General features: G+C 35.3%; 1 protein-coding gene across 3 annotated transcripts in view; it reads left to right on the top strand.

Annotated features, from left to right (window-relative positions):
* The first annotated feature begins 2,959 nt into the window (after positions 1-2,959).
* LOC127444416 (sodium/potassium/calcium exchanger 2-like) overlaps positions 2,960-25,332 on the top strand; it is a 35,961-nt gene continuing 13,588 nt past the window's right edge. Inside the window, exons 1-3 of one of the 3 annotated variants that reach the window (XM_051703779.1) lie at positions 2,960-3,165; positions 10,606-11,664; positions 19,865-19,924. In XM_051703779.1, coding sequence (XP_051559739.1) covers positions 10,756-11,664; positions 19,865-19,924 — 969 coding nt within the window. In that variant the 5' untranslated portion in view covers positions 2,960-3,165; positions 10,606-10,755. Of the gene's footprint in view, positions 3,166-3,797; positions 3,935-10,605; positions 11,665-19,864; positions 19,925-25,332 lie in introns of those variants that run through there. The other 2 variants (XM_051703780.1, XM_051703781.1) reach the window with 2 other exon arrangements.

Here is a 25,332-nt window from a genome sequence, read left to right as displayed (position 1 = left end):
ATGAGAAAGTAAGTGATTTTTGTAACACACGTGACATATGCTTACAGATTAACCTTTGTCTGAGTCTTCATGTGCCTGTGGTAAAATAGACTGCATGAATTGCAGGCTAAAAATCATTGTCTGCTCATTTCCACTTCACCTATGTTTTTCTCAAGAGGTAAAATTTTAATTGATATCCACTAACAAACTTGTATAGTGTAAATATGAAACATTAAACATTGTAACATTATTACAGTATCACACAGACACACACATAAACACACAGCTATCTTAACTACATTTCATGGGTGTGTCCATCTTGAGACCTGTAGGGAATGAAACCGTGATGTCTGAATCACCTTAAGTGCACTTTCTTATAAAACCCCCTTCTTCCTTTTGGAAGCAACATGGGTAATCTGAGCAGATTAGGATCAGATGTGTTTTCTTAATCTCACCACGATTAAAATAGGATTAGATCTCATCTCCTGGACTCAGTATCACAGTAACTGCTCTCTCTCTCTCTCTTTCTCTCTCTCTCTCTCTCTCTCTCCATGCACACTATCTCACACTCTCTCTATCCTATGGACCCAAAGGTACAGCATCAGGGGTCACTGTGTTTTGATCTCTCATAATCATCAGCATCAGGGGGTCACTGTCCAAGCAATAATATGACATAAATAATGCTGTCAAATTAAACACACTGTACATATGCACAAGCTGCACAGGCATAGCCTTTAAGTGTGGGCTTGTAATTAAAGTTATACCACATAGATCATGTTTTAGGCTTAGGGTTAGTAACTTACCTAACACTGATGGCTAAGAATGATAATACATGTAATTTTACTCTAAAAAGCAAAAAAAAAAAAAAAAAAAATTTAAAAAAAAATTTAAAAAAAAATTAAAAGGATAAGTTAACTTAATGGTGGAAATTTCTATTTTATTAGTGAGAGGATGCATATATAAAAGTATGATTCACCTTTTAATTAATGTAGAAAGGGGCATTTCCAGAAGACTTTGCATGAGCCATTTGTTGATGACCTAAATTATTTTAAATAGTAAATGATATATTTAAATTTTATATGAGAATATTAGTTATGTGAATTGGTGTGTGTGTTTGATGGTTTTTCATTTTTGTGTGGATAACACTATGCACTATAATATATAATTATGTTCATGTTTATTGGAAAGGAATTGCCTTCTGTTGTACCACCTGTAAATATGGTGGTTAAACCAGTACATTAAAAAGCATCAAGCAAATATTTGTTGTTTGAGTTTGTATATTGTATTTTGTGCTTTCTATTTGTATCTTGTACGTATATTGTATTTAATATAACAGTTAGTTCTCAGTTGGTTGACAGTTAGTCATTACTCTAATTTGATGACCAAGTGGCGTTCCAAAAGTGCTGATATTTAGAATAATAGCACTGTTTGTATCACTCTGATTGTCTGTATTTGATTTGCTGGATTCTTTTGGATCTATTTTCATTGACTGAGAAAAAACTGTACAGAGTAAATGACCCAATTCTGTCTGAAATGTAAGTTATTTTGTATTTATATAGCAGATCTGTTGTATTACAGCAATATTACATAACCAACAATGCTGTTGTACTGAATATCAGAAATGCTGTGACCTGTGGCACTTGGTTTTCAGCCTTGTTGCTACTTGAATCAAAGTTTTGCTGATACACAGTACAACAACCATTGGCGCAGCATTTGTTTTTGTATATAAGTATATTTTTATCAACGCTAAATATAATTGAGTATGAGATAACCCTGCAATTGCGTGACTGTGAGTCTGTCATAATCAGACAAAAACTGAAGTCCCCCCTCCATTGTACGAGTTAGTATCACCCAACTAGTGTCATGCAATCCCCCTCTAGCGTAGATGGCCTACCTGTTACTTTTCTCAGCACTGGCTAGGATAGGCCAATCACAATCGTTTATTATTACTGGATGAAGATTTTTTTAAATGCTTTTATAGATAATGCAGATAATCTTAAACTAAAAACTACTGATTTTAAATGACACTGCATGCAAGCCACTAGGTATCAGTGTAAGTCCAAGATGACACAAAGACAAAAGTTACTGATTGCACCTTTAAATGCGGATGCATGGAAGATTCCGTTTTCAGAGCGTCAAGCGCCCCCTGCAGGAATGAAATTTTGTGTCTCACAAGACACAGTCAGTTGCTGACAACATGTGCAGTTTTGGTTTGTAAGTCTGTAACCCACACAAATTTTTCATTTGAATTTAGAAAACATGAAATATATCACGAGTCATATGTGGTGACAGTATAGATGTTAAAAGCATCCATAGAAATGAGCAGTTTTTTTTTTCTTTTCAGTGTGAGGAAAGCAGACAGGCATTTCAGATGAGCAGATAAGAATTGTAATTTTCTGAAAGGGTTAATGTTTTTCTGAATGATTGATATGATAGACAGTATATAAATATTTAAGAGTAAGCATTGAATATAATTTTCTATTTATCTATGCTTTAATTTGAACAGTTCAACCAATCCATAATACCTGAACCAACCTCTGGCAACCACAGATGTTATAAATATATACAAAATAAAAAATAAAAATACAGTGTAGGACGAATCTCCAAAATCACAGGAGAATCTTTCACCCTGCAGAACAAAGTTAGCCTCAGGTCAGATATGTTTTCACACTCTACTAAATTTTCCATACAACCACAATGTCCAGAGTCCTGGCCCATTTCCTGGAAGATTGTGTGGTTGATTGGAGGTGGAATTAGTCAATAGTTAAGCTGAAATGTCCTCTAGGCAGGGCAGGGCAGGGTCAGGTTCAGCTGCATCCAGCATGCTGCGCTCATATGCTATTTAAAGCCCAGTGAAAGCTTTTGCCTTACAGGCTTAATCAGCTCTTTACAAAGATGCATTAATCTATGGCTTCAATCTATGGCGCTGGACAGCAGCTAGACGTCCAGCGAGAGAGAGGGAGTTACCACTGCCTCAGGACCCTGTGGTATAGGTGTATCTCGTCCTTGCGTGAGGGGACACGGCTCTCTGACATGCAATTTTCTCTGCGACCAGGCCCCTGAGAGAGGCAATGAGAGACACATTGGGAGGGGAGGGGTGTGGAGATTGCATAATACTCACCATGGCTTAAGAGACTTTGTGGCTAAGGGTAATCTTGAACCTGCAACAGAGATGGCCACTAAAGGGTGAGATCACAGCTAAAGATACGTTTTTTTGGAATAGTGAGTAATGCTGGAACACAGTCACACACAGAAAGGTTGATTTCATTGTGTTAGAAATTCCCCTAAAAAACTGATAAGCTTATGAAATATATAGGTATGGCAAATATTGAAAGGTTTTCATCCATTATCAGCAAATCAATGGGTCGATAGACAATTTAACAAAATGCTTATTTCATATACACTCTATACTCAATGTAAAACTGTTTTAAGTATAATTTTGCTAGTTCTTTTATCAATTTGATGAAATATTAGTACTATTTCTCACAGCGCAGGACCATTTAAAATGAACAAATAAAGGCAAAAGGTGATAAAAATGGTGAAAATGGGACGGACCTAAGACATACACTTTGCCTTATTCATATAAAAATGTCACCTGAAATATTGATGTTGATTTAAAAAAGTCCATGTACATGTTATGTGTCAACTACCGGTATTATTTACAGCGTGGCAGGTGGCAGGTTGTGCCCGACTTGACAAGGACAGAGCAAAGGGGTAAGGGATGGGACAAGGTAGGAGAGAGTGAAAGTAGAGGGCAGTGAGTGAGATAGAGAGAGAGAGAGGGGGCGGGGGGGGGGGTGATGGTTTAGAGGAGAGATCAGACCTCCCCTTTAACCTGTGGAAGCAGCAGCAGTATTCTTGGTACATGAAAGTGAAACAGCAAGTGGTTGGTGTCCATCAGTCTGTGGGTTCTTCTGGAAGATTCCCCATACAGAGTAAACTATCAGATGCTAAGGTAAATTAATTTATTCAATAGTGTAATTTCAGTTTTTTTTATTTTTTATTTTATTTTTATTTGTTGCTGTCTTTTTCCTGTTATTTTATCTACATGAAAAGTAAGTAAGTCTATAAAGTCAATTTCAGGGGAAATATAAATATAAATAAATAAGGTGATTCTGTTTCATTTAAAACGATGAAACACATTTTTGTTGTATCAATATGTCGTTAAATCAGCGTGAACGATGCAAACGGTATTCATTGACAAGTGTATTCAACAAGTTACTGATGTCCTATAATGCTGCTATCATCAGTCATGCTGGTATGTTCATACGTGCTAAAGAGATTTTAGTGTTTGTGTAATAAATGTGCTGATATATACTGTGAGTCAGGGTAAGAGTAAAGACTGTGTAAATCAGGATAACACTGGCCTATTGATCCGATTAAATCTTTAACTTGACAGATGGACTGCCAGGCAGTTCGCAAACGTACTTTTTAGAGATATTAAAGAGCAATTTTGGCTTTTTTTAAGCTTACAAATATTCGAGGGTAGTTTTGCTTCACAGTCTATGCATTACGTCAAAAAACGTTTAGCTTTTCGTGCAGTTTAATCGTTTTTCAAAATAACAACAATTTACAGTTTTAATCCATGTTCTCAAATTAATATAATTTTTCTAATATTTTAAATGTAATTAATTACTTTTAGGCATGTTTTAATACGCTAACATATTATAAAACTAATAGTCTCGAGTCTCTGGGCTGCATTCTGATTGGATGAGCCGCGTTCGCACACCTGTGATCTGTGAACGCACATCGCATGCGCCAAATTGCTGCATTGCTCTGCAGTTTACATTTACTAGCCTAATACATGTAGGCTAATGATACATTTAATTTTTTGTTAATTAGTGAGCATAGGCTTTTGCCTCCATTTAATATATTCTTTCTGAATTAAATAAATGTTGGTGTATTTATAGAAAGCTGCACCATTTTAAGAGAACACGGGCTTCTGCCAGATTACATTGTGTGCCTGCGAGTTATTTATTGGTTTAGACGCTAAACATGAGCTCCTGTCCTCCTGTAACCTACACATGCCAGATTACAGCGAATGTGGCTCTTCTTAGCGCTTCGTCCTGTGATTAGACCATTTTTGGAAGCAGTTCTAATTAGCTTATTCACAGTAGCGCCATCTTTGATTTTTACGGGAATGAAAATGAGGCTGTGAGAGATAGACTCACCATGTCTTTAATGACATGCACGGTGTAAAAGCTATCAAAAAGCTCCTAGATCTCATCAGATTTTCGACAACAGGAGTTTTTTGTCTACTGAATGTTCTTGAAAATATATTTTTCAAGGTTTTGTCCACGGAACGATCCAAAAACACTTTAAACTGCAGCACAGCCCACTGAAGAGACCCTATGTCTGCCACTCACAGTCATGTTGCCAAAGATGGTGCTGCTCTGGTCTATGGACTACTTGCCCAACTGCTTCTGTGTTCTACTCAGACGTTTTAGGTTACTGCGTTCAGCACACCTATATGAGGTTTATTCATGGGAAGGCAGATTACTTTTTAGGGCTATCTATCATTTGATTAAAACAATAAATAATGTTTTTAGCGTGACTGAACTCAAATTGATAATTTGCTGATATTTGCCTCTAAATTACCTTTTTCCTTTCCAAATGTAGCTACACTCAGCTGCTGAATAATAAATCAAACATATAACCTGCAGCAGCCTGGCCATCTTGTTAACGTGTTTCATTCATTGATGATAGCATACCTGTTGAGCTTCAAGGATAAATTCCACAATAGAATGATTGCAAATGACTTTACTTTGGTTAAATGTCCCAGATGGATTGATTTATAAATACCTTGACCAGGCTTTAAAAATCACTGAGAACAGAATGAAGCAGTTTTAATGTCAAATTGAATAAGCACATTAACTGTGCTAAAATATATAATGGCACTACACATATTTAATCAGTTTCAAACGTCATAGCTCATTATCTTTTGTAGTTATACTACTTATGCATTTACATTTCAACATATGTTGATATACAGTACTTATCAATGAAACTATGACACAAATGGAGATTGAAACATATATTTAATAAAAAACAATGGGATGCATGCATTCGTCAGGTCTCTCTCTCTCCTCCCTTACACATGGAGCATTGCAGTATTTTAAGCTTGTAGTTGTTTCAATCAAAGTACGCTAGTGTTGAAACCCTTTACTAGTCTCCTTCAAACTTCTGTCATTTGCGGTTTTAGCTGATCTGTGGTTAAATATCTGCTACAGACAAGGGCATTTGTAATCAAAACAAACAAGTACAACCCCCCAGTATTTATACCATGATCAATGGAAACATGTAAATGCTTCACGCTGCAACCCCCAATGTTCAAGCCAAATCTACCCCATTAGCTACAGACCTCCGTGTGATGAGAAACAGTGAAATGCGCTTGGAGTGTATACCAGTCATTGCTTTCTCAGATCGGTTTGGGCTGAATTAAAGCTCAGAAAACTGCTTCCACTGTATTTTGAAGACGCTGTATAACTGTCTATCTACAGTAACAGGTACAGCGTAATGAAAAATGTGTCTTCTTTCTGATTTGTTATCAAATATTAGATAGGCCTACTAGACTATATACAGTTGAGTTCTCAAGAGTGTTTGGAAGGTGATTTTAAAGTACAGACATTGTCAGAGACAGGAGAAGAAATATTCTGAACATTATTGTGCACTGTAAAAAAAATTGTGAGGTAACCTGTGCTAACATGGTTACATCTGATTTAGCTGGTTGTATTCAAGTCAAATATAGCCTATTATTTAATCTGAATGAATTCATCTACATTACTTACACTACCAAAATTATTTTTTAAGGGTTGAATGAGCTAAAAATAATGTTTTCAATAGGGATGCACCTATATGAAAAAATTGTCCGATATCGATTTTAACCAAAAACTATAGTCCGATACCGATATTCTGCCACTTAAAGTTAGGAATGCTTACAAAATGTATAAAGAGGTACAAAAGCTTTTTTACTGTTCTAACAATAAATAATTTCCATATATTTTCCAATATATATAATTTCCAATATTTCAAAAGTCAAAGTATGCTGGCTTCAAAGTGGTTTTGATGGTTTCCCTCCATCAAGTAGCCTATAGGTAAGTGCCGCTTTCACAACTGTCACATCCGTTTATGGAATTTTTTCTGCATTAGCATGAGAACTAAAAAGAATAAAAATAAAATATTAAATGTTCATAGGAGTGTCAACCCTTCTACATATTGTGGCTATTATTATCTTTGGATTGTACATTTGAATTCACAGAGTTTTTACAAAGTGTGTTAATAATTAATTATTAATCAACCATCGGTTTTTCATATCTGTGTTTTAATGCTTATTACCGGTATGCCGATGGTTTATATTTGGTCAATAATTGGCCGAATAAGTATCGGCAGCCGATACATTGGTGCATCCCTAGTTTTCACTTTCTACGGCGTGGAAAGCAACTAGTCATATTCGTATAATATTTTAAAGTACTGTATGAAACTGGGGGAAGATACCATTTTTGTCACCATTAGTATTATTTAAACTATTAGGAGTTTACAGAGGATAAGGAAATGAAGTGAGAAAAGATTAAGGAAGGCTCCTATGTTGCTTTGTTAAAATGGTCAGATCCAGGTGTCACACGGATTAGAACTATAGTTCAATGGCACTATTATACTGCAAAAGAGAACTATATGTGCCAAAGCAATACACTGCCTGGCCAAAAAAAAGTAGCATACTCTAATATTTCATTGGATCATCTTTAGCTTTGATTACAGCACACATTCGTTGTGGCATTGTGTCGACAAACTTATGCAGCTTCAAAACATTTATTTCCGTCCAGAGTTGCGTTAATTTTTGGCCGAGATCTTGTATTGATGACGGGAGAGTCGAACCACTCTATAAAGACTTTCAATGGGGTTAAGGTCAGGACTCTGTGGTGGCCAATTCATGTGTGATTCCTCATGCTCTCTGAACCACTCTTTCACAATTTAAGCCAGATGAATCTTGGCATTGTCATCCTGGAATATGCCCGTGCCTTGATGGGATAACCTGGTCATTCAGTACATTCAGGTAGACAGCTGACTTCATTTTATTGCCGCATAACATTGCTGATCCAAGACCTAACCAACTGAAGCAAACCCAGATCATAACACTGCCTACAGAGGATTGTACAGTGGGCACTATACATGACGGGTGCATTGCTTCATGCGCTTCCCTTCTTATTCTGATACGCCCATCACTTTGAAAAGGGTAAATCTGGACTCATCAGACCACATGTCCTTTTTCCATTGCCCCACAGTCCAATCTTTATGTTCCCTAGCAAATTGCTCTTATTTCCTGATTAGTCTTACTAACAAGTGGCTTTCTTGTGGCCACACAAGAAAAGTCCCAATCCTGTAAGTTCTTGTTGTTGTTGTGTGTGTGGAAATGCTCTTACTTTCACTATTAAACATAGCTGTGAGTTCTACTATCGATTTTTTATGATGTGACTTCACCAAGTGTTTTAGTGATCTCCGATCAAGATCATTCAAGATTTTTTTTTTCAGCCACATTCCTTCCGCGAGGCTGATGGTTCAGCACTATCCTTCCACGTTGTAATAATGCGTTGGACATTTCTTAACCCAATTCCAGTGATTTCAGCAATCTCCTTAGTTGTTTTCTTTGCTTGATTCAGGCCAATAATTTGCCCCTTCTGAAACACAGTAACATCTTTTCCATGACCACGGGATACGACTTCCGACATGGTTGTTTTAAGAAATGAGAAGATACACACTGCATCAGTTAGGGTTAAAAGAATTGTTGCCATCTGAAACATATTAATCACTGCAATAATGATCCAATCATAGGCTCTTAAGTATCTGCTTATTTAAATCCAAATGGCAACTTTGTTTTTTGGCCAGGCAGTGTATTTAACCTGTTGTCCAAAACTGACTAAGAAGTCTTAAAGGCCGAGAATGTTTGCTATGATGTAATTAGTGTACAAATTCTGCTGGATTTCATGTGATCTCATCAATATATTTATTAAAAAAAAACATGTTTTGCAGTTTGCTCTAATCATAGACTTACAGTAATACATGTAATTCTTCTTTTAGACATAATGATACTTTTGGCACTAATACTTTTGAATAGACTTTTATTAAGTATTATTTAACATTAGAAGTGAGCAGTGTTGCTTTAAATCAACAGCCATATGGAACAGGTGTGGGATCAGTCTTAGAAACAGTCCTGTCCTCCTTCGCCACTGCTAAAAGACACACACAGGAAGTTAATAGGTTACAGTAAGGTGACTGATAGCCAGCTTCCTGATTGGCTGAGGAAAGCATCTGTTATCTTAATCCTTTGGCATGAGAACAAAAAATGTTGCTAAAAGTTTTTTGTAACAGGAATATACAAACGCCTCAATCATACTAAACTTGCTAAACTGATATTTTGGTTTCACTGATAGATAATGATGGTATTGTATTTAATTTGTGATTTTTATAAATAAGGTGTTTTGAATTGTTTGTTTTTAATCAAAATTATAAAGTAAATCAAATCTACAGTGGCCCCAAACAGTATTTGGACACTTAGGCCACACTTAAAAATGTATAAATTTCATTGCATTAGATAGGACAAAATATCAAACCAACTCTCATCAATTTTAAGACAGATAGCTCAAACACACTTTTTAAAATTAAGACAAAAATATGTGAATTTAAGAAAAACTAAAATGACCTTGGGACCAGTTGGGTAAAAGCAATTGCAAAAAAATTGCTAAGATGTTAACTTAGTTTTGAGAGAAGGCCTAGCATCATTTGTTTGCAGATGTCAATTGGTTTGATCTTTTGTTAATTATTCAATACAATTAATTTTTAAGGCTAAATTTACTTTTCGGTGTCCCCTTTAATTCTTTAACCTCCTGAGACCCGAGCATGACCGCATTGTGCATTTTCCATTTCCCTTTTTGATTTGTAACTAGTAGCAATAACAAATAAATAAATAAATAAATTTTTTTAAATAATACCAAGCTATAGAAAGTGAGAATTTATTTTTTTAAATCAAATTGTTTATTGTGTTTCTAGTAGTGTTGGTTATTCGTGTTTTTGAGACATTACAAACATTACATCAGACATTAGCATAATTCATTCTGATTCAAAGTAATGGCCAGCATCATCCAGTCACTGCCAACCATGCTGAAATAAAATGATACATTATAAATTCTCCATCTATGTACTGATTACCATTGTCCCATGTCTGCCAAACATGAGTGGTCCAAACATCATCTGCAGTAACTGAACATTTGATAGGAAGTTTGAATTGAATGCACTTGTATAGAGAGCTATCGGATGCTCCCTTGCTCCCTATTTAGTTAATGACTTAACCTTCAGTGTGCTGTCTGTCTGCGCTGGTCTCAGAACAGTTTGAAATGCATCTTATTTTCATCCTAACACCATATAGAGCCTCTGAAAGCAAAAATGTTCAGCTTTGGGATGAACCTGTTGATTCTCAAATTGATAATGCACAGTAAATATAAGACACATGTGTATGCGTGGGGTCGCACAAGGTTAAAGGGAAATTATAAAGCAAAATCGTAATTCTTCATTTTATTCCAAGACTAATCTGAACTCTTTCTCTGTGTTTCTCTTTCTCACACTCTCACGTTTCAGAGATTATTATGAGGAAACCATTAGAGACTCTGGACCCTGTGAGGAATCTGGAGTGTGTTGTTCCTGTCAGGTTTAAGTTGATTGGGTGTGTAACCATGTCTGGCGCTCCATAGATTTGAGACCATTGGACCCCTGACCTGCCCATCAACCATGGTTCCCAAGTTCCCCGGCCCCAAACTGGGGTCAGATTCCACCCCTCTGGAGCAGAACGTCAAGCGCCATCGAGTGCAGCATGTCAGGAGGAAACTGCGTCCTTCCCGGATTTTTGGTTTTATCCTGAGCATCTCTGCCCTCTCACTCTTCCTGTCCTGGAGTGCCTTCGCTTTTACATTGGGCCCATTCTCAAGATGGATGCCACTCACCTCACTCACCAACCATGAGGGACTAGCAGAGCCAGTGCCACATAGAACTGTCCTTTCTACTGAGGAAGAACACAATGTTTCAGCAGATATGCCCATTGCAATGGCGTCATCTGGCGAACTCAATCAAGGGGACTACCCTGTGGATCTGTTCACACTGGAGCAGAGGAGGCAAGGGGCTGTGGTGCTTCATATGTTCGGAATGATCTACATGTTCATTGCCCTCGCCATCGTATGTGACGAGTTCTTCGTCCCCGCACTCACTGTTATCACAGAAAAACTTGAGATCTCGGATGATGTGGCTGGTGCCACCTTCATGGCCGCAGGAGGTTCAGCTCCTGAGCTCTTCACCTCTGTGATCGGTGTGTTCATCTCGCACAGCAACGTGGGCATCGGAACCATCGTGGGTTCTGCTGTCTTCAACATCTTGTTTGTGATCGGGATGTGCGCTCTGTTTTCACATGAAATTCTGAACCTCACCTGGTGGCCTCTATTTAGAGACGTCACCTTTTATATTATTGGACTAATTATGCTTATTTTCTTCTTCCTGGATAACATAATTACCTATGGCGAGAGCATTGGTCTGTTGCTCTGTTACGCTGTCTATGTCACGTTTATGAAATACAATGTGACTGTCGAGACTTTTATCAAAAGCAGACTAAACATGAACCAAGTGGACGATATTGAAGTTCCTCCTAAGGTGAGTTGAGTTATTCCAGGTGTGCTGTCTGCTTCCCAGGTTTGGGCACAATTCAGAATTTAAGAATTGGCACCCTCTCAGTTCATGAGTTGGAGTTGGATTAAATTGAATTAACAGGAAGTGGAATTTACTGATGTGCAATTCAAAGAAATTCAACACACAACAGAGGAATTGTATTAGTTCAACATTTGATAGTTTTGTGATAAAACATAATTACATTCATGTTTAAAACTAATTATGCCTATTTATTCCCTGATTTGTTGAATACACTCTTCTCAACTGATTAGTTATATTTCTCTAAACTAAGTTCAGTACTATCTAAACTAGTAACAGCCATCAAAATGTTGCCATACAGCACCACAAAACGTCTAGCATATTGTTTTTAGGTAATATTGGTATCGAAATGTGAATACTGTATTTTGATCATATATTGATGTTTGGCTCCCAGAAATTAAGTGATATTTCACCATGCTCCATAAAATGAAATTTATAAAATATATCGAAAACACACATACAATAACATACAATAAGCCAACATTTGTATAGGTGCCATTTCAAACATTTATTATTAATATAATCTAACATACCCCATGTGTATGATAACATGTTAATGAGTACTTCATACTGGGAAAAACTTAGAGCAGTTGTATGAATTTCTTTGAATTTCATTCCATTTTAATTCTACTGCCACAAATTCAATTCAAATTGAAGTATTTAAAAGGAATTCTAAATTGAATTCTGAATGGTAAGAAACTGCATTGAGTTTGAATGTTTTCATTCAATGGGAGCAGAATCCTATGGTTGGCTAAGAGTCAAGTGTTCCCAACGAAAAGAACACAGGCAACAGTTTTATCACCTCTCTGAGCCGGATTAGGCATTATATCAGGTGTCGCCTAGACAGAACAGACTACACATTCAGCTGAGTAAAACGGAGATGAACAGCAGAATAAAAGAAAGAAAGCAAGAGAGCAGGAATGAAAGTTGCACACTGTAAAAAGTGGTACACTTTACAATAAGGTTCCATTTGTTAAAATTAGTTAAAATGAGCTAACAATGAACAATACTTTTACAGCATTTATTAATCTTGGTTAATGTTAATTTCAACATATACTGTAGTAATACATTTTTTAAAATCAAGAGTTGTGTATGTTAACATTAGTTAATGCACTTTAAACTAACAATAAACAATGACATTTTTTCATTAACTAACATGAACAAAGATGAATAAATGCTGTAAAAAAATATATTGTTAATCGTTAGTTAATGATATTTAATGCATTAACTAATGTTAACAAATGGAAACATTTTGTTAAGTGTTACTCCATTAAAATGAGTTTTGTTGGTGTAACCTAATGTATTCACGTTGATTTTAGTGATGGTAAATCATTTTCTGACTTGGATACAACCAGTTAATTTAGATGTTACCACGTGACGCATTTTTAGGTAACATTTTATGTAAGTCAGGTAGAAATCACTCCCAAAAGTAACAATTATAGGTTACCACGTTTTACAGTGTAAAAAGATGCAGACATACAGTATAGGGAGAAAGAAGATTTGGTAAAATCGTTTTCTGTTAACCCTTTTGTCAAAAAAGAAAAAAGAAGAAAAAAAAAAGATGGAAGATTGCTCTATTTCTGTCTGTTCCTGTTTTTTTGTTTTTTTTTACAATGTCCATGTGTTGGTGGTTGAGGCTTATAATACATAGGCCTACACAAGAGAAGTATATTTTTCCCCCCAAAACACTTTATCTGATCTCTAGAGAAAGGATCCCCAAATTTTTACATTTAAAGAACTAGAGTGTTTAGGTAATAGCGGCATTGTATCATCAGGTCATATGGGAATTCTTACAAACATGAATAATTGAACAAAGGCAACAACTGGTTGGACTCATTTATAAAGCTACTTCTTTCAAACTCAGCTTTCAAAGAAGAACGTCTTTTCACACTTTTAAAGGTATAACTGTATTAAGCATAACTGGCACAATATGCATAAATATAGAGTAAATGCAGCCCAGTTTTGTATTTGCAATAGATCTCGATTCCATTCTCAGGTGAGAGCTTATTGATCCTGTATTGAAGATGATATGACTTGTTATACATTACTATAAGTCATGCACTGTCCAAGTATTGGCACAATGGTACATCACTTAGAATAAATTAGAACTCAAACACTACATGAACATGGATCTGGATATTAGTCACAATTTGGTGATGGTCATATTATCTTCTATTGGCAGTTTAAGACCCCATTTAGGATTTAAAGGACCCATTGCGGCCCTATTATCTGTCCAACCTATATCATTTCATTCAAACAGCTGGATTCAGATTTGTTTGTAGATGCAGTTTGTATTATATGGAACACATGTGAATTAATTGACCCTGCTCATCTGAGTTTGGTGGTTAGTAATGCATCAGAGACATTACTTTGAAAGATCATTAGCTGCACATTTAATTTATCTTAGATTTATCTTTGCATGTGGGACTGACACCTCAGTAGACTGGGGATGACATTTTTTTTTTTCTGAAATAGGTGCATCAACAAAGAAAATATCCCAGTTTTAACTTTTTGCATTAGTAATACATTTAACACGACCAGATAGAAATGATAATCCTTTTGGGCAAGTACACTAAAAAAGTGATAACCTGCCATTTTTATCTTAAAGGCTATCCCTTTAAGGTAAAAATTGCAGTTTAACACTTTTTTTTTTTACTTTTTCTGCGGTGTAAAAGTAATCATCAAGACTCCAGTGGTTAAATCCATATCTTCTGAAGTTATATGGTATATGTGGGTGATAAACTGATACATTTTTAAGTCCTTTTTCATGATCAATCCCGACTTTCACATTCTTCTTCTTTTGTTTTTGGCAATTTGCATTCTTTGTGCATATCGCCACTTACTGGGCAGGGAGGAGAATTTATAGTAAAAAAGGACTTATATACTGAACTTTCCCTTTAAGGATCTATTTCTACTTTATCTAACCAAAAAAAACAAAAAAACAAACAAAAAAAACAAAATCATGACAAATGAGGTTACACCAGTGAAAGTAATTTTTTTTATGGGTTAAATCAAATAGAATTTTGATCTTGGAGGTAACAATTGCAGGTTACCACTTTTTAGTGTAACAACATATGTGCAAAATATGTACATTTTATCAAATGCTTATTTTTTTAATGTAAGTACATAGTAGTTCATCTAATGGAACTAGCTTATGGTTGAGCGTATGTTTTAGAATGACTTGGAAGTTCAATTTAAGCTATACCGAGAGAGATGGAACAAGGTTGGGACAGAGAGAATGGCAGAAACAGAACACTTATGTAGATAGATACAGAAATAGAGGGGGTGGATGGTACATGTGCTCTTTGCTGTTCCTTTAGCTGAAGCTCAAGCTAATCCAATAAGTTTGTGATCCTTTTAGTACTGCTAAGTATAGAAGGTGTCCTGTTCTTATTTTAACTGCAGTCCAATATGGAGCATTGTGGGGGAAACCTGCAGGCTTTTATATCATGTTTTAAGATTTCCTTTTGCTGTCGGGCCTTTTTTGCCAATCATTGGTTAATGAAGGTGTTCTGAAAGATTGTTGATATCTTCATTTCTGATCGTCATTTTTGACTCCTGGCCTGAAATCCTTTGTAATCCCAAATCAACTGCTTACAAGGAGTGACGACAACCAAAGTAAAAAGACTCTTAGTGCTTACGGGAATGACCTGCCCACTGAAGAAGCCTTTTCAGGGAGTGGTGAATATTATTAACAACAAGTCTATCCCACAATAGATAATTTCCTGGAAAAGAGGGATATTTTTGAATTATGAACCACTAAGTGCTGGTCCCAATGGGTACACATAAAAAGTATTTCATTTTCACATCAAAATGGTAGTCATTTGTTGAACAAGGTATGATTTTTAAGAGAGAAAATAGGAAAAGGTGGAAGAGCAGCTATACATCTGGCAGACAAATAACAAAATACATTTAATAATTAAAGATAACAACATAGTTTAGTAGTATAAATTAGTTAGTCCCACATTACAGGTAAAAAAAAATCACCTTTTAGATACAGACATCGCCTGTCAATCAAATCGAGAACATGCACATTAGCTATACAAGCCGTAAAATTGTGTTTTTTAGCGTAGTCTGAGGTAAAGAAGCACAATTTATGATACCATTGTTGTCAGATTTTACTGCTGATTTGAAATATGTTGTTTGATCGTAATCTTGACCAACCGTTTTGGAGATTTCGGACTTTCCGCATTCAAGTAGATAGGAGCTGCACTTTTATGCCGCTTGTTTACATAGAAAAATAGCTAACCGAGAGCATTCCAAAGATGGCTGCCGAGTGGACTGACTTGCTAGAAAGACTTTCTTATAAGTCAATGAATATAAGCATTATAAGCACGATATTCTAAATACCCTCTTTTTTTATTTATTTATTTTTTTTTAAAGGAAAAGAGATTCTATTAGGATAGATTAAGGCGTATAAGGATATTTGATTCCAAATTGAAAAGTAAAGGGGGACAGTGTGAGAACCTAGTGATATGTGTTTTGTTAACTTGTGAATCCTTAAATGCTTCTGTCTCTAAAATTGGTTACATGTCACCTTAAGCCTCTTTAGCATACTTGCCTGCCTTCTCTGTTTAACTGCAGGCTCCCTACAAAGAGACACTGCGGGTACAATATGACACAAGAGTTACGAGATGACCTATATGATTAAACCTGATCAACTCAATTAGGAATATACTGTAGATAACCCATATTAAAAAGCACATGTACTAAAAGATTTTAACAAAAAAGTGGATTTATCAAAATGAAAATCAAATCAAAATACAGTGGGATCTATAAGTATGGGAACATCTAAGTGAAATTTTTTTATAGTCTATTACATTTTCCTAACAAATGAATATGTATTTAAGAATTTCTGGGTATGTCCCACCTTTTGCTTTAATGACTGTATGCACTCGAGCTGGAATGGACTCCAAACGTTTGTACAAAACCTGATGATCCATGTTATCCAGCATGATTTGGGAATGTTCTAAAGAATATCTTGTGTGCTTCAATAGAACTAAGGAGCTAACCTGGCCAATGTCACAAATTTGCCTAATAATCCTACATTTGCTTAGTAGCGCAGAAATAGTGCAGAATCTTAAATATTTCTCCTTCATTATACATCATAAACTATTTCTTTTTAAATTCCCTTAAAACCAGAAACGTCTTTGTACATTTTCTGGTTTAAATGGAATTTTAAATCCCAGATTTTCAATCTGGTCTCTGATTTGTGGCCCCCTCATACATAATGAACCACACAGTGATTTCTTTGTTTCTCTTGATTCATTAAAACAAAGATGATTCAGCATCTTTCACAGTCTCTCTGACTCCTCTAGTTACATCATACTGAATTAACTTCATTAGTTAAGGCATCAGGCCAGAGGACTAACGAGAGCTTTGTTCCGTCTTAGCATGTTGATGTAACAGTCAATCTATTTATCCATTGTTACAGACTGATTGACTTTGTTACCGTGGTGATATTTGCTTTATGTCGAGTTCTCTAAATGATTTGTTCACATTAACATATAATGAAAAATTGCATGTTTCTCAGTGTGTTGGATTAACACTTTAAATGCTAAATGTTTTATTTTAATTTAAAAATATTTTAATGACATTTTCTAACTTAAATGTACACTTTATATGCATACTTTTTTATTTAAATCTTTATTTACAAATATAAACCCAAATATAGTTACTGAGAGTAAATAAAGGTGATGAAGTGATTGAAAAGGAGAAAAAATTCAGATAAAAAATGTGATTCAATATGGAGTAAATTATGTATTATTGCTTAAACAAAATTAATTCAATAACTACTTAGTGCCCACACTGCAGCTCAAGAACTGTTATATATAGGGCTTCTTTATAGGGCTTAGTAAGTTCAACTCAGAAGAACTAAAGATAGTTCTGTATTGGTGGCATTGCAATCCGGATTCAGCATCCTAATTGGTCCAACTAATTGTTAAACTGTTACTCCACAAAGATAACTAGCTGGTAAGACTGGCCTTGATCCCAGTGACTTTCTTTTCAGCATCTGTGTCTTGTGTAAGGGTGCATGTCAAATGAAACCAAATTAGATGACAAAGTTATGTAACATTTGTTAAATATGCTTCGGCTTTTCAAAAAGGCTGGAAAAGTTTCTGTTGTCTTTTCCCCCCCCACAGTCAGTTTAGTCATGCATAAAGTTGCACTTGTGATATGAAAGCAGATTTTAAGGTTTCACAAGGTCAGTTGTTGATTTTCTAACATTTTCACATGATGTCGACAAAAGGTACTCTTGGAAGTTAAGGTATTGAATAGTGTGTACATGGAATGCTTGTAAGAAATCATTTTTATGCTATACTTTGTATGTTAACTCACAACGCACAGACTGCAAGGACAAGTGTGGATTTTTCATATTATGTTTGTGTTTGCAAGAACAAGTTCTTGCTCTTTAGACTACTTATTACTATAAACTACAGGAGTGGTGGTGACGTAGTGGGCTAAAGCATAGAACTGGTAAGCAGAACGTTGCCGATTCGATCCCCACAGCCAACACCATTGTGTCCTTGAGCAAGGCACTTAACTCCAGGTTGCTCCAGGGTGATTGTCCCTGTAATAAGTGCACTGTAAGTCGCTTTGGAAATAAGCGTCTGCCAAAATGCATAAATGTATAAAAATAGTTCTTAATGTGAGTGAATTTGTACTGGGAGACTTTGTATGGGTCATTTGGCTTCGGTTAAATGGTCTCAGACACCCATGTATTTCTTCTGTTAAGCAAATATGTTTTGGATAAAAATATACAGTATGTATCAATTTTGGTAACTGCCAGTTATTTAGGCTAGTCATGATTAATGGACAAATATGTAGAATTAATTTAAATTTGTTTGGCATCATTAGGTATTTAGAATCAACTGTCAAGTCTGTCGTAATCAACCGAAAAAAATAAAGTTCTCCCTCCATTCAACAAGTTGGTAATGCCTAACATCCAAGTATCTTAAAGAAATGTTTCCCACAGACTGTAAAAAAGGATAGTGCTGTAATCTATATGGAAGTATATTAATGACAAATGTCTTTGAAACAAAAAGCATGCTGAATTGCACTGATTGAAAAATAAACACATTGCATTAAGAGTGCTTGCATTTTTGGGGGATGCAGTTTCATGTGGTTGTATATTTAAGCTTTGAATATTTCAATTGCAAATATTTCGCTCAAAATTTCATCATTAAAAATGTAATAATTAATTTTCACCTTCAAAAAGTTCAGTTCCAAAATATTCAGGTTTTTTTTTCATCATTATTATTCGACAGGTAATATTCTGTCCATTATATTTCACTTTGCAAATTCGCTTCAGAAATTTCAGTGGTTAAAATTCAGTTGGAAATTTAACAGTGGTGAAGCACAATACTGTTGAATTTCCAACTGAATTTTAAACACTAAAATTTAAGATGCGAATTCGCAAAGCAAAATATAATGGGCCGAATATTACCTGTCGAATAATAAAGATATTAAAAATTAAAAAACGGAATATTTTGGAACTGAACTTTGGAAGGTGAATATTTATGATTGAATTTTTAATGATGACATTTTTTGTGATTTTGTGTATTCAATTGAAATATTCACAGCTTAAATATCCAAACATATGAAATCGCATCCTCCAAAAAATGCAAGCCCTGTTAATGCAATGCGTTCATTTTTTTATTTATTGCAATTCGGCATGCTTTTTCTTTTTCAAAGACATATGTCATTAAAATACTTCCATAAATCTAGCTAAGGACACTCCAGCTATACTATAACTAGCTAGCTACTTCAATGCAATTTAGTCCCACAACTATCAATGTAAGAAGTTAGCAAAAACAACCTTACTTTGTCACTTTATTAATTCATTTTCGTTGTGTCACAACGTGTCGCACCTTCAGTTGAAGGATGACAAGATTCTATTATAGATAACCATTGTACTGCCGCTGATGTCTAAACGTTCAGTGAGAACATCCTCAAGTCATTTTTATTTGTAGTGCATTTCACAGTACACATATCAAAAGCAACATTACAAAAAGTTTAATGTCTTAAAATGTCTTTAAGCCCCATTTATATATTTAGTATGTGTAATACAATTCATATTTTCAATGGAGATGTTAAACATTTTCATAGAAATGATTAGTTGTTTTTGTTTTTCTGCGAGGGACAGTTATATCACAGCGAGGCACAGGGTGAGGACAGCAGCCAGGCAGGCATTTCAGATGAGCAGGTAAGGATTTAAATTTTGTGACAGGGAAGAACGTTTGATATGATACACAATCTGTAAATACTCAAGAATATGCTATGAATAAGAATTTCTATTGATTTCATTTGAACTGTGTAATGTGTAATAATGAAACCAATCCAGTCTCATGAAAATCCGTACATATTTTACGAGTTGGCTATTTCATATGATTTTGTACGAGTTTGTTTGTATAAAATTGTACGATTTCATCACGTGAAAATGCCTGGATGTCTAATGCGGAAGTAAGCATGAGTTTCGCGGACGAGGCATTAAGGACATGCTTGTTAAAATTATGCCCTTACCCAAACCCCTTATCTAAACCTAACCGATCAGTAGAGTGTGTAAACATGATAGGAAGCTGTTGTGTGTGACAGGAGCAACTAGTTGTCGCGTATTAGATGGAAACGATGGCCAGCGGCGTCATTGGCTGTAGTGAAAGTCGTACGAATTCATACAAGTTCAGTCGTACAATATCATACGAATTAGCCAAATTTAGAAAAGTCCTATGAATCCTTACGATTTCGCCGTGAGAGTGTGTAGCATAAAACATAATCTTCATGCTTGGGGACTCCTAATATAGTATAAGGATGGGTTGATGGCTGACAGGGTACTGGCCTATAGATGCTAATGATGCAGTCCTGTTATTACAGCATAAGGATAAATTGCACTTGATAATTATTGTAATAGTACTAACTCAAATAGAAAGAGAAGTAGAGGGAAATTAGGCAGATGTTACAAAGTGTATCTAACCCCGCGCTGCATGGTTGCTAGGGCGTTTTCAAGGTGGTTGATTGGTTTTGGCCTTCTGACCTAAGTCAAAAGTGCCTACCCCAAAGATTATATGATATTCTGGTCCCTAGATATAGCTTTGGTCCGTCCTTCAATGTAAATCTACTGGTCCCCCCCCCCCAACCTCGCTTGTTTTATTGCCCGTACAGTAAGTCTGATCACTTAGAAAAGTAATAGCACATCTCTCCTCAAGAAGCTGCATGATTCATGTCTGTAGCACGAGCGTCTGACTTTATTTATTCCGTGGAACACAAATGGAGTTATCTAGCAGAATAATTAAGCTGTATTATTCCATACAAAAAAAGTGAATAGTGACCACGGCTGTATTGAAAAGAGCAGCTTGGACATTCTTCTAGATGTCTCCTTTTATGTTCCATGTAAGAAATAAGAAAGAAAGTCAGACATGAGGGTGTGCAAATGATGACAGAATTTTCATTTTTGGTTGAACTATCCCTTTAAATCAGACTTTTAAGAGTGTTGGCCCCGCAGCAGGAGGTCCGTTAATGTCAGACAGCTTCATAATGCCGGTCTTCTGAGGGCTAACCTCTGTTCTAATGAACACGCAGAGCTCAGCTCTGTTTCTACAGGTATTGCTGGCGATAGGCCAGAGCTTATCTTCCACTTGCAGAAGAACCAAAGCTGGGGCGGGAAGAATGTGAACAGAGACCAAATGTCAGGGCCCACTAATCACTAAAGAAACGTGCTTAAGCTCTCTATGTTCTACTGGGATGATTAGGCTTAATTAAGGCTGTTTGTGTGTCAATGCTGAGCCAACCAATATTCTCATGAGGACATTGCTGGTGCTGCAACCTCACTGGGCAATACCAGAACTGTTTTTTTGAACCATTTAGGGGCACTTAAAGGAAAAATTCACCAAAAAATTAAACTTATTTTGTTATTTACTCACACTCATGTTTTTCCAAACCCGTATGACTTTCTTGCGTCTTCGGAACACAAAAGGAGATGTTAGGTAGAATGTTAGGGACTGACAGGCTCAGTCGCCATTAAATTTGATTGTATGGGAAACTAGAGCAGCATCAACATTCTTCAAAATTTCTCCTTGTGTTCCGCGGAAGACAGAAATAAGTTCATATAAAGTCCTACGTTTTTGGAAAGATATAAGTAAATGATGTCAGAATTTAAATTTTTGGGTGAGCTAACTCTTTAAAGGAATATTCACGGTTCAATACAAGTTAAGCTTAATCGACCGCATTTGTGGCATAATGTCGATTACCACAAAAATTGAATTCGACTCGTCTCTCCTTCTGGGTTCCAGTGAGGCACTTACAATGGAAGTGAATGGGGCCAATCCATAAACGTTGAAATACTCACTCTTTAAAGAGTTAAAGAGTTATATAGCCACAAGATGTAAACAATATGTGTGTTAACATGATTTTAGTGTGATAACAAAATGGCTTTTTTTTTTTGGTAATTAACAATATGCCACAAATGTGGTCGATTGAGCTTAACTTGTGAACCTGGAATATTACTTTACACTCATTCCCCAAAACAGTACACTGACTGAGTCTGACCTTTCTACAGTATGTAAATGTTGTGTTCTTATGTTTTGTATTTACCATCATTTTATTCTTTCTTATTATGTAATGTTCTCAAATCCTTTGTACCAAAGGACTCTGAAATAGTTAAACAAAATACTTTAACGCTCAAATATAATTGACCATTTTGGGCTCTAAAAAAGGTCTGCAATTTAATAGTTCTTATTCAGAATCATTGCAAATTTGCAAATTTGTGTACATCAGTATATTCAGATCATACATTTTTCACTTTTGCTCCAAAATTGTATGTTACAATGATGTGGGTGATTATAATGACATAAAAAACTATTTTATTTATTTTTATTTAACTTTTTTTGGTTATAGAAAGCAAGTAAAACCTTGAGGAAGTTATTGACAAATAGATAAGTAACGCAATGAAACTTAAAAACCAGCAAGTAATTTAAAAAAAGCAGTTAATAGTGTGTCATGCTTTATGTTTAACAGTGATTATAGCAGCATACATTGATCAGTCAAGCAATATTATGCATTGCTTGGGGCTAGAGTCAGATTTGGATCAGATTTTGCCCTGCACTCTTGTAAGGGCTGATTTTAAGTTTTGGTTTCAAGGGCTTCTTAGAAATAGTTGCTGATGGTCATTGGAAGATTGGTCACAATTCTTTGAATTCCACCTTTCAGTGCTTGAGAAATACTATTTAGATGCAGACTGAAGACCAGAACTACAGTAGCTCCTAGCTGTTGGTTTTTTCCAGCTGTACTATGTAACAGCTTAATGTGTTCTTGAGACTTGGGAACAGATTGATCTTGAGCTTTTCTAAAGGGAGGCCCTGAACAACCTCTGCTTATTGTCTAACTCCATATCTGTCAGTTCTTTCACTAAGAATTCCCTGCAGGCAATCAATAAAAGATTTCACAAAGCAGCCCCATTATACTTACATAATTTGTTTGCTTTAATAATAAATAAAATAAAATAAAATAAAATAAAAACATTAAAAGGTTTGACAGCTGATTCCTTCAGTTTGTTTGCTGCTTGTATATACTGGTCAATAATTTACATCACTATAACAATTAAGAGGAGTCATATCTATTTTTTTAGGTGAGTGATATAATATAAACTATTTAAAATATTATCCTTATTTTAATAGAGAGAATATACCATGCTTTAATATCTAACATTTTATATAACCTGTGATATAGATATTTATGACAACTACATTGATCTAGTATTTCCTTTATAAAACAAACAGCTTGCCAATGTATCATACTTTACTGTACAATAGATTGTTTTAATGCACTAGGCCTTTAAGCAACACCAAAATGTGTAAATGCATTAGATTAACATTATGTTAATTTATCAAATTCTACTGTTCATTGTTAGTTCATATTGCATAAACTAATGATAACATATACAACTTTTGTGTATGCAAATAAATAAATAGTTGTAGAAATTAACATTAACAAAGATTAATAAATGATGTAAAAGTATTGTTCATTATTAGTTCATGTTAACTAATGTAGGTGCAGTAGCTAATGTAAACAAATACAACCTTGTTATAAAGTGGCCCTTATTATGTTTGAGGGGGTTATCTTGATAAACTGTCCTAACAATTTTGGAACCCTCTGTACCATAATAAACAATATATAACCACTGGTGGTTCAGCTCTTGCTAATTTAAGGACACAATGAAGACTTAACAGAGTATAGAGAATCAAGTATATACTTATGTAGGTACATGCCATTCAGCAGACACGTTATCAAAAGAAGCACTGTTCCCACAGAGTGATTTGTGATCATCAAAACAAAAAAACAATTGTGCAATCTCAGTTACTGTTTAATTCAAGTTTTAATGTGATTCTAATCCAAATTTGCAGCATAGACCAATAGGGAAAAAAATAATCTTTAATAGAATCAAGTGAACACTTTGTGGAATTGGAATTAATGATGCTGATGCTGTGGAGTTAAAACATCTATGGCACTTGCAGTATATGACTTTCTAAAGCCACTGAGTTTTTCCCCTTTTTTAAATTGCTGAGCTGCTCTGAAAATGTTTTTTCATCTCTGAAAGGAATAGTTCACCTGAAAAAGAAAAGTCTTTCATCATTTACTCACCTTCATGTCATCCCAGATGTGTATGACTTTCTTTCTTCTGCTGAATACAAATAAATGTTTTTAGAAGAATATTTCAGCTCTGTAGTTCCTTTCAATGCAAGTGCATTGGTAGCAAAATATTTAAGCTCCAAAATGCACATAAAGGTAGCAGAAAAGTAATCCATACGACTCCAGTGGTTAAATCGGTATCTTCAGAAGCTAAATGATGGGTGAGAAACAGATAAATATAAAAAAAAAAGTCTTTTTTTACTATAAATTCTCCTCCCTGCCCAGTAGGTGGCGATATGCATGAAGAATGCAAACCGCCATAAACAAAAGAAGAAGAATGTGAAAGTGGAGATTGATAGTAAAAAGACTTAAATATTGATCTGTTTCTCACCCACACCTATGACATCTCTTCTGAAGATATGGATTTAACCACTGGAGTCTTATGGATTACTTTTATGCCGCATTTATATGCTTTTGGACCTGCAAGGTTTGGGTCACCATTCACTTGCATTGTGTGGACCTACAGAGATTACATATTCTTCTAAATTCTTTGTTTGTGTTCAGCAGAAGAAAGAAAGTCATACACATCTGGGATGACATGAGGGTGTGTAAATGACGAGATAATTTTTTTCATTTTTGTGTGAACTATCCCTTTATCAACAGTTTTGAAAGAATACCCCAAACTGACCTGGACTGCATTTCCCAAAAGCATCGTAAGCCTAAGTAGATCTTAGAAATCACTGGCGTCAGTCGTCTCTATGATCAACTTAAGCTTGCGATGCTTTTGGGAAACACGGCCCTAGTGAATTTAATTGTTGCCTTGTCCAACTCTATATTTTGCTCTCTTTGTTAGAAATCCTAATCTCACAATTACGAATAAAGGCAAACATGAAATATACACAAACACACAAAAGTATATAACAAGTATTTCACATGAAATATGTTAGAAATTAATGAAACAATGTCGATTTTTTTCAGCACACTGGCGATAAT

This window comes from Myxocyprinus asiaticus, chromosome 7 (genome assembly GCF_019703515.2).
Source record: "Myxocyprinus asiaticus isolate MX2 ecotype Aquarium Trade chromosome 7, UBuf_Myxa_2, whole genome shotgun sequence".
Lineage (NCBI taxonomy): Eukaryota > Metazoa > Chordata > Actinopteri > Cypriniformes > Catostomidae > Myxocyprinus > Myxocyprinus asiaticus.
This window is presented reverse-complemented; position numbering and strand designations above follow the sequence as displayed.